The 10,327-nt window shown below is 40.4% G+C and overlaps 1 protein-coding gene across 1 annotated transcript in view; it reads right to left on the bottom strand.

The window, feature by feature from the left end:
- Positions 1-213: 213 nt before the first annotated feature.
- The window catches only part of DIS3L (DIS3 like exosome 3'-5' exoribonuclease), a 35,173-nt gene continuing 25,059 nt past the window's right edge, over positions 214-10,327 (bottom strand). The window contains exons 10-17 of the mRNA XM_082648771.1: positions 9,760-10,007; positions 9,098-9,190; positions 5,883-6,416; positions 3,375-3,529; positions 3,096-3,274; positions 1,717-1,862; positions 1,128-1,302; positions 214-1,040 (exon numbers count right to left, since the gene is read on the bottom strand). Of these exons, the coding sequence (XP_082504897.1) occupies positions 732-1,040; positions 1,128-1,302; positions 1,717-1,862; positions 3,096-3,274; positions 3,375-3,529; positions 5,883-6,416; positions 9,098-9,190; positions 9,760-10,007 (1,839 nt within the window). The 3' untranslated portion in view covers positions 214-731. The remainder of the gene's footprint in view (positions 1,041-1,127; positions 1,303-1,716; positions 1,863-3,095; positions 3,275-3,374; positions 3,530-5,882; positions 6,417-9,097; positions 9,191-9,759; positions 10,008-10,327) is intronic.

Below are 10,327 nucleotides of genomic sequence, written 5' to 3'. Positions count from 1 at the left end.
TCTGGTTCTCGGCAGGAGATTCCCATGGGGGAGAGGGAAAGGCAAAGCTAGTTTTTACAAACTAGGACATGGGAAGGTTGCTTTTTTGGGGGAAGACTGGCAGAGTGATGGTGCTAAGTAACAAGTCTCCAGCAAGGGCAAGTCCAATGCAACTCATCATCCAAGGAGAGGGTGGGAATGGAGGTTTGAGAGAACAGACCTTACCCTGTGCACCCCACCCGGCTCCCTAAGCCCTATCCCCAATTGGTGCTGGGGACAGCAGGGGTGACTGAGTCAAATACAAAATAGGGAGTTTTAAAGTGGATACGTGGACAGGACGGAGCTTATTGTCTGAAGGTGACTGAAAAGTTAATCTGGCAGATGTCAGAGGGGCCTATGACCCAAATGTAGCAATTACTGGAAAAATTAATACTATAAAAGAATGGATTTGAGACAAGCTAACCAAAAGTCAATTCTGGGTTTATTAGCAAGACCAGCAACATGATTTGCAGAGCCAGGATTCAGTATCTACTTATCTCTGAAAAACCACTTTCCTTAGTGACCTAACTGTACTTTATTTCATGCAACTTAAATTAATGATAAGAAAACATTTCACAAATATCTGAAATATCTACCCAATCCCACTCAGGGATTGGGTGACATTGGGTGATGCAGAAAATTACATCTTAATGTTTAAAAGAAGGTAAAACATTCACGTAAGACAAAGGTCTTTTAATGAAGTAAGAAGAGTTTCATATTCCATAACTGTTGGAAACATCCAGGAGAGCCAGGTCTCTTATTTCCTCTAGAAGTGTGTACAGGCTTCTTCCCTTTGTCTGGCAATATTTTTGATAATCTTTCTCGATGACATTTACTTTGACTTCTTGAGCAAGCTGAGCTTCCTCCATTGATCTAGTTACTTCTTTCACTAAATCACTCTTTAGCAAGAGGGAACTCTGCTGAAAAAGTTCTGTATCTGGCATCATGTATGGTTTGTTGCTTATTATTTCAAGTCTTATTGTATCAGAATGGCAACGTGAGGCCTGTACAGATATTCTCACCTGTCATAGAGGAGAAAATGCATATTACTAAATCACAGTCTTTGTTCTTTGCAGTGAAAGCAATACTTAACATAAATACAGACTTACTGTTACGTGGTCAAACAAATGGAACGTAACAGATTCCCCTCCTGTCGTGGTAGAGGTGATTTTGTTTTGAAATCGTTGAAGGGATCCTGGTTTCCATTCAGAATGGCCATCTGGGCTGCATGAGATCACCAAACCATCTTTATTTTTTAGATAAGCAGCACCTTTAATCCCAAACCTGAATCATTGTCAGAATAAAAGTCCAGAGATAATATATTCTTAGTATGCAGATTTTGTATACTTATCTAGAATGCTAGTTTTTCTTACAGATTAAAAACAACTTTTCCAAAAAAAAAAGAACTTTTCATCTGATTTACCTCCAAATATCTATTTCACTGAGCAGATGGAAACAAAATGTTTTGCTAAATAACAAAGTAAAACTCTTAAGACTGATACAGATGTACTAGATTCTAATATCCATTTCTACTTACATAATGAATTATGTATTACATTATGTACATATGATAACTACAAAACAGTTGCTAAAATAAATGCTTTAATAAATTACATCTAATGTACCATTTATATACCATGTCTATACTTCAAGGTTAACCATGATTTCTTAATAACTATTGTGTTAGAAATAACATACCTTGGTATAAACACAAGCACACCGTTTGTCCTAATTGAATAAATAACCCCATCAGCTATGCAACGCTCCTCAGTTTCTGGGTCTTTGTCTTTAAAATACATGCACTGGAAGAGCTCTGTAGACTGCTTCTGAGAATGCTGTGCTGCCTGTAAGAAGAAGCACAACCCCAAAGCATGATGATGGACTTCCCTGACATCCCCAGAAGAAACATGAGATTCATATTCCCACAGAAACAATGACTTTTAAAAAAGGCTAGGTTCTAGAAAACTATTAATACAAACATTCTTCTCTATTATGAATTAAGTCAAATTTGAGGGACCTTTATCATTCCCTCAAAAATGTCTTAGAAAATTCTTTTAAGAAAACAACTTGTTATTTAAAAACTGTCTATAGTTCATACAGGAAGAGGAAAAGTATCCAGGTCTATGTCTTACCTTTATTTTCAAGTCTGTCCTACCAAAATCCTGCTGGTAGAAGTGCAAATTAGAACTACCATTCTGAAGGGCAATTTAGTAATAGGTATGAAAGTTTTATTTGTGCAGCCCCTTTGACTCAGCAATTCATTATTACCAGGAATTTATCCAGGCAAAATGTGAGAAGTCTGTAAAAGTGTATACACAAGGATGGTTGTAAACTAGATTGCCTGAACAGTGCTGCCTAACAGAACTTTCTACAATAATGGAAACGTTCTGTATCTGTGTTGTCCCATAGGTAGCCACAAGCCACACATGTCTGTTGGGCACGTGAAATGTGGCTAGTGTGACTGAGGAACTGAATTTTTAATTTAAACCAACATGACTAGTGGCTATAATGTTGCACAGTATCAAACTAGAACCCTGGATACAGAAAATAATGTTAAACATTTAGGCAGCTTCCAATCTTATGTATCACCAAATGGTCTAGTTCTAAGCTGTACAACATTATGGCCACTAGCAACAATATAAAATAGAATACAAAGCAGTTTCTAAAATAATGATGTAACTATATTGACATGGTGTGCTATCAATAACATGTTAAGTGAAAAAAGGCAGATTACAAACAGCAGGTATGATTGGATAATTTTATAAATAAAAAGAATTGTCTAGAATTGTTATTATCTTTGGGTAGTAAGATAATAATAATCTTTCACATTTCTACATTTTGGGAAAAACATCTAACCCGTGGTAAATCTCATAAATCCACATTAAGTCACTTCAGAACATTTGTAAATGTATTGAGAGCTACTCAACAAACTTTATGATTTTTCATATTATTTCGTTGGTTGGAATAATTCTAGAGTTTAATTTGCTAGAATATACGGTACTTCATTCCACTATACAATAAAGCTTTTCTGTTAGCAAAAGAGATGATGGGTAAGAGAATTAAAAATTCCCTCTTACTCGGTTTCTGTTGTTGATATGTCTGCATAATTCCTCCAGATCTTTGTTGCTGAACAAATTTTCCTTAATTTCCATTTTCTTATCTTTTGAAATGGCTGCCATTAACAGTCGGTGTACTATAATATCTGAGTATCTTCTTATCGGAGAGGTAAAGTGAGTATATTTATCTAATGCTAGACCTTCAAAAATAAACCAAAAAATCAAAATAAACAAAAAGATATACTTTTTAAACAACTTGCTCAAGGTTATGGGTACACAGAATAAAATTTTATCATTCACCATAGTGATGGAACTCTTCCTCGGCACATGATCCAGTGGAGAAATACAGTGCGTTAGACATGGCTTGTGTAGCCATTGATCGAAGCAACCAGTTGACAATGGGATCGTTGGGATCATTTGCATTATCCAGAGAATCAGCCAGTGCTTTATTGGACCTGACAAAAAAATGTAAAAACTTTTATTTAGTCCCCAGCAATAATTTACAAGTCAACACTCTGAGGGGAACCCTTCACTCATCATCTGAATACGTTCATCTGCCAGTAGTTAAATTTATTTTGGACACATTTCAGAAGCAACTTTTTTCAACTATAGAAATCTAGTTTGCGGGGCTTCCCTGCTGGTGCAGTGGTTAAGAATCTGCCTGCCAATGCAGGAGACACGGGTTCGAGCCCTGGTTGGGGAGGATCCCACACGCCACGGAACAACTAAGCCTGTGTGCCACAGATATTGAGCCTGTGCTCTAGAGTCCACAGGCCACAACTACTGAGCCCGTGTGCCACAACTACTGAAGCCTGCAGCCCGTGCTCCACAAGAGAAGCCACCGCAATGAGAAGCCTGCGCACTGCAATGAAGAGTAGCCCCTGCTCGCCACAACCAGAGAAAAGCCCGTGCAGCAACGAAGACCCAACACAGCCAAAAAAAAAGAAAACTAGTTTGCTTTTGAGGTTTAAACAAAGAGTGTCAGAATTCAAGTACATTTCTTTTTTTTGTGCCATGCTGCGTGGCTTGCAGGATCTTGGTTCCCCGACCTGGGATCGAACCTCCGCCATGGCAGTGAAAGCGCCAGGTCCTAACCACTGGACCACCAGGGAATTCCCTCAAATACGTTTCTTAAGTACTGAAGAGTAATGTGCTGAACTTATGAGATGAAGTTATACTCAGCACATAGTGGGTGGCCAGGTACTTGCTGAATTAAATTCCTAACACCCTTAACCTTAAACATCCTGTACAGGTCAAAGAATGGATTTTTTCTTTTTTTAAATCAAGAATTATTGAGCCAGGGGCTCCCCTGGTGGTCCAGTGGTTAAGACTCCACGCTTTGATCCCTGGTCGGGGAACTAAGATCCTGCATGCCAGGCAGCACAGCCAAAAAAAAAAAAAAAAAAAATTATTGAGCCAGAGAGAGTTAAAAAACAAAACAGAACTAAACCTGAGGTACACAAGTAGAAGAAACCCAGAAAAAGAAAACCTTTTTCTTTTTTTAAAGAGGGCGAGAGGAAGCATTCTATTTACTTTTAAGTAATTTTTTAAAACCCAGGAAATATAGACTTATATTAACAATTTAATAATATAGTATATAATTCAGTTTTGTACCATAGCCTGCCAAGAGAAATGGGGAAGGAGAACGGCGGATGATAAAAGGAGAAGCAATGTGACAGAGTGGGCACTAATGTGAGCTTTCAAGTCTGACAGACATGGATTTCAATCCTGGCTCTGCCCTAACCAGCTGCTAAATTATCAGCAAATTAACCTCTCCAGACTTAATTTCCCTATCTGTAAAAGATGAATGAATGATCCAAGCTAACACCTGAAAGCCCTTAGCATGTGCGTCTGGCACGCACTCAGAGCTCAACCACAGACTAAACCAGTTAAGAGATACTATCTCCTGAAGAGAGAGGCAAAAAATCCATTTTCATAAATGAATAAAAGATATATTAGTTAGCACCTGTTACAACAAAATATTGAAAAAAGAATCCCCTTTATACATCATTTTTAACAGGGAAAATATTTTATCCTGGAGGTGGGGAGTAAAAACGTCTCATTCTACGGAGGGATGGTATAAATTTACCATCGGTGTGGTGTCTTACGATATTGCCACAGAGATAGGCTGCATTTTTTTTTTTTTTTTTTTTTTTTTTTTGCGGTACGCGGGCCTCTCACTGTTGTGGCCTCTCCCGTTGCGGAGCACGGGCTCTGGATGCACAGGCTCAGCGGCCATGTCTCACGGGCCCAGCCGCTCCGCGGCATGTGGGATCTTCCCGGACCGGGGCACGAACCCGCGTCCCCTGCATCGGCAGGCGGACTCTCAACCACTGCGCCACCAGGGAAGCCCTATAGGCTGCATTTTTAAAGTTTTGAAATAGAGGATTAAGTCTTCGCATTTGCCTAAGGGGCAGATGAAATTAAATCAAGGATAACAGGTTCCTTACTTTTATATTACAAACTGTAGTGGGTCAAAATTACGCCTAAATAAACTTGTTTTAATTTGAAGTCTCTAGGGAATTCCCTGGCAGTCCAGTGGTTAGGACTCCGAGCTTCCACTGCAGGGGGGGCATGGGTTCTACCCCTGGTTGGGGAACAAAGATCCCACAAGCCACGTGGTGTGGCAAAAAAAAAAAAAAAAAAAAAAATTGAAGCCTCTATACCTACATTACAGTAAGTGAAGAAAGCCAAGAAGTTTTCTATTTTTGGTCAAAGATGTGGCTGTCACATTTTAAGAACTACTGTAAGATCAAAAAGTGCACAGCATCCCCTTCCAGTTCCCTGCCCCCTCAAAAGAGGAATTACCGTGTATCTATGAAGAAGCCCTTTGCTTTAGCACACTCTCGGAGTTCAGAAAAAAACTCCTGGTGTGGAGGAGGGTGCCGGCGAAGCAAGGCCTGGCGAGGGAAGCTCTCGTAGATCTTCTTGGCTACCCAGTGGTTGGCCAGGATCATGCATTCAGCCACCGTCTCATGGACTTCCAGGGGCTGCTTGGGGATGAGGTCGTGAATGTTCTTCTTCTCATCGAGCTGGATGCGAACCTCTACCCCTTCCAGCCCCAGGGCTCCGCATCGGTCTCGTTTGGCTCGGATGTGGCGGGCTATGTCCGTCAACTTTCCGATTGCCCACAGTAACTCCTCTAGCTTGGCTTGTCGGCTCTTCTCATCCATGTCCCTGAATTCTGGAATATCATCAACAATGTCGACGTTTCCGTCCAGTAATTCTTGGGCTGCTTCATAAAATAGTTTGTATGCTGATCGAATAATGGTTCTGCCATACCATACTTTCTTAATTTCATAGGAGGTTTTATCCAATTCCCACATGATGCTTACAGCATACCTACAAAACCAGTCACACTCACATCATTATTTAATTCTTCCATTTTTGAAATAAACAGAACTAGACCCTAAATGTAATAAAAAAAATATGACATTGCTACAGGGCTCTGGTCTGATGTTTCAATCCAACACTCCACTGCTAAATCAAAAGGTACTTAAAATTAAAACAAGGTTAGATTAGGTTCTGGGGAGCTCTGAGCAAATCTGAAATAAGTTCACATGGACTGTTACAAACCTGACTTTATGGTTCTCCATTTTCCTTAGAACAGCATAGCACTGATAGAGTTAAGTCTACTGGGCTCGCTAGCAAAGAAGAGCAAAGCCTTTCGAATGCTACAGGATGACAGTGAACTAGGATATCAGCCTTGATGGTAGGTTCATTAGTAAAAAGTTCACTTAGTAAAGAATCACTTTACCACCAAATCACGCTAATATTTGCAACTCACATAAAAAACACTGGGCTAACTTCTTAATGTATAAAGAGCTCTTAGATATCAATTATTAATAGATCAAGAAAGCAAAAGAAAAAGGGGCAAGAAACATGAAATAGTTCACAGAAAAGGATATACAAATGACTGTTAGGCATACAAAAAATGTTTGACTTTACTCATAGTAGAAAACTGCAAATCAAAACCACTCTAAGATACCATTTTTATTTTTCAAATTGGCAAAGACACAAAAAACCACAACATATTGTGCTGGCAAGGCTGTGGGGAAACTAGCATTCTCATACATTGACGGAGAGAATATAATTGGTATAACCTCTGTGGAAGGCGATTTGGTTATTATCTATTTAAACACAAATGCATATACCCGTTGACACAGAAATTCCACTTCTAGGACTTTATCTTCCAGAGATACTGTACTTTTAAAAATGTGAAATGAGTTATATTCCAAGTAATTCAGTACAGTTTTGTTTATAATAGCAAAAGTTTGGAAACAATCTATATTTCCACAGATAACTTATTAATATGGAATGATTTCCATATTAATGATCTCCAAGATACATTGTTAATTTAAAAAAAAAGCAAGGTCTGAACAGTGTGTGTATATATATATATATATATATACACACACACACACACACACACACACACACACACACATACACATACATACATATGGTCACCATTTGTATAACAAAGAAAGACCACATGTCCATAGGTATGCATGTGTGTGTGTGTGTGTTTATTTTTGAAATAATAGAAAATAGATATTGGTCTTTGTCCCTAGCTCTTGATACAGGGCTTCTGAAACCCTTGTAATTTCCTGGGAGGTAGGAGTGTCTTTTGTTCTAACGAGGAGACTCTGGGTGGGCTCCTGGATGAGGGCTGGTCACTGGAAAGACCAAGCCATGATTAGAAGCTTTCAGCCCTGCCCCTCATTCTCCTGAGAAGGGAGAAGGGCTGAAAATGGAGTTACTGATCGATCGTGCCAACGTGATGAAGCCTCCATAAAATCCCCAAAGCGTGAGGTTCGGAGAGCTTCTGGATTGGTGAACACATGGAGGTGCTGGGGAGAGTGGCATCCTTGGGCCTGGAAGCTCTGTGTCCTTCCCACATACCTTGCTCTACACCTCTCTTCCATCTGGATGTTCATCTGTATCCTTTATCATATACTTTTATAATAAACCAGTAAATGTAGGTAAACTGTTTTCCTGAGTTCTGAGAGCTGCTCTAGCAAATTAATTGAACTTGAGGAGGGGGTCTGGGAACCTCTGATTTATAGTCGGTTGGTCAGAAGTACAGGTAAGAATGTGGACTTGCAACTGGCATCTGAAGTCTAAAGAGGGGGTCATGGGAACCTCTAATCTACAGCTGGTCGTTCAGAAGCATGCTGACAATCTGGGCTTGTGATGGTGTCTGAAGTTGAGGAGTGGGGACAGTCCTGTGGGACTGAGTCCTTTACCCTGTGGAACTTGATGCCGTCTCTGGGCAGACAGTATCAGAACTGAATTAAATTGTAAGACACCCAGCTGGGGTTGCAGAGAACTGCTTGGTGTAGAGAAACACCTCCACACGTTTGGTGACCAGAAGTGTCAGATGTGACATGTTCCCTGTAAAGGCAAAGGAGACTCACAGGAAAGAAAGACATAGCGGGGAAGAGCTGGATTTTTCCCTACATAGGAAGGTGGAAAACTGACGGGTTTTTTTGTTACAGTATTATGTCTAGGAAAATACAGAAGAAATCGGTAACTGAGGGAAAGTGGCAGGTGGGAGCCTTTCACTAAACATCTTTTCGAACGTATGAATTTTGGGCTACATGGTTTTATTATCTATTCAAAGACAGACATAAACTTTACAACAAATAAACAAAAAACTCCCTAAGATCATGATCCTCATTGCAAAACAGCCTCAACCAGGGAACACATATGTACAAAGGTATATACATTTGTTCCTAGACTTTGACTTTAAAAAGCCAGCAAGAGGGAGAAGCAGCCTCACAGCTGGACAGAAAGAAAAGAGAAAGAGGAGCGGAAGGGAAGGGAAGGTGAGGGAAACAAAGCTGCCCCCAAATAAATGGTGCAGCAGGGTGTAGAGGATGTAGGGGGAAAGCAGGGGTGGGGAGCGGGCAGGAGAGTATATCAGAAAGAAGACGAGGAAGAGGCCACAAGCGAGAGTCACTAGTCACCACAGAAGGGGCAAGACAAGCTCTGATGATAAAAGTAATGAACAAACTCACCTATCAACGCCTCCCAGGAGGGAGCACACATCAGCGCTGAGGATGGAGGGCAGCATGTCATAGCGACGGTCCGCTAAGTAATAAGTGGTGGCCCTGTGAATGACACATATGCAGGCACATGACCTTCAGCAGCAAGAAGCAGGACTGCTGACGGTACGGGCTGCAGTGAGGAAAATGGCCGAAAGTTCAGCACAAACTCCCCAAGGCTGTTGCTTTTTCATCAAGTGCAGCAGACTGGGTAATACAGCTATTCCCATGTTCCCACTTTTCTAAGTGATACCGCTTTGGGCTGAATATTCTTCCACTGATATAAAAGACAAAGAAAAAGTGGTACGAATCTTAGTTGTACAAGAAAAATTAGAGTGTAATGATCCAGTATTTATATAAAATAGGATATTACTACAAGAAAAATTTAACCCATTTCAATTCAGAAGGAAACAACACATGAAAAGATTCTGTTAAAAAAGGAAAGGTAAATTGATCAAGGTACTACTTTTCTAAAGGAAAAGGGGAAGTGGACCTCAATTTTTTTTTTTTTTCCTGGAAGAGATCTTCAGAATTGTTCCCAACTGTGAAATCTTTGTTTTAAAAATCTGAAACTAGCAGTTACAAAATACATTACAGTCACACATAATCGCAGTGCTGATTTCAAACAGCGTTACCTTGTTCTAGCTTCAATATCAATATAAGAATGCGATGTCACAAAGTGCGTCACGTCTGCGATGTGGACCCCGAGCTCTAGGTTGCCGTTATCCAAGGCTCTGACTGAGAGGGTGTCGTCCACATCTTCACAACCTCTGGGGTCAATGCTGAATACCAGATGGGTTTTCCTAAGGTCTTTACGTTCTCGTTCCTCTTCGGAACTCACCTTCCAGGGATTTTCGGCTGTGTTTACTGGCATCTCACACATCTGTACAAGGAGAGTCCCCAGATTCAGCAATTCATGCATCAGAAATTTCCTATAAAAATCCACTCTCTACCATTCTCAATGTGACCTCATGGAAACCCCATTCATTACCCATTACCTTATGCAATTAACCTATGTTTGCTTTTTTTGAGCAATAATTATTTATTAGGTGCCTCCAATGTGTCAGGAGCTGTGCTAGGCTCTGGAAATATGGGAGTCAATAGGAAAGACACAATCCCCGTGCCCCTGAAGGCGCTACAGTCGGACAGGAAATGTCCCAGGGTGTTTACAGCCTCTTCAGTCGTGGAGGCTGGAGAATGAAT

The sequence above is a fragment of the Grampus griseus genome (assembly GCF_964374135.1).
Source record: "Grampus griseus genome assembly, chromosome: 2".
NCBI classification, from domain to species: Eukaryota; Metazoa; Chordata; class Mammalia; order Artiodactyla; family Delphinidae; genus Grampus; species Grampus griseus.
Note: the sequence above shows the minus strand (reverse complement) of the source record. Positions and strands in the feature narration are given on the sequence as shown.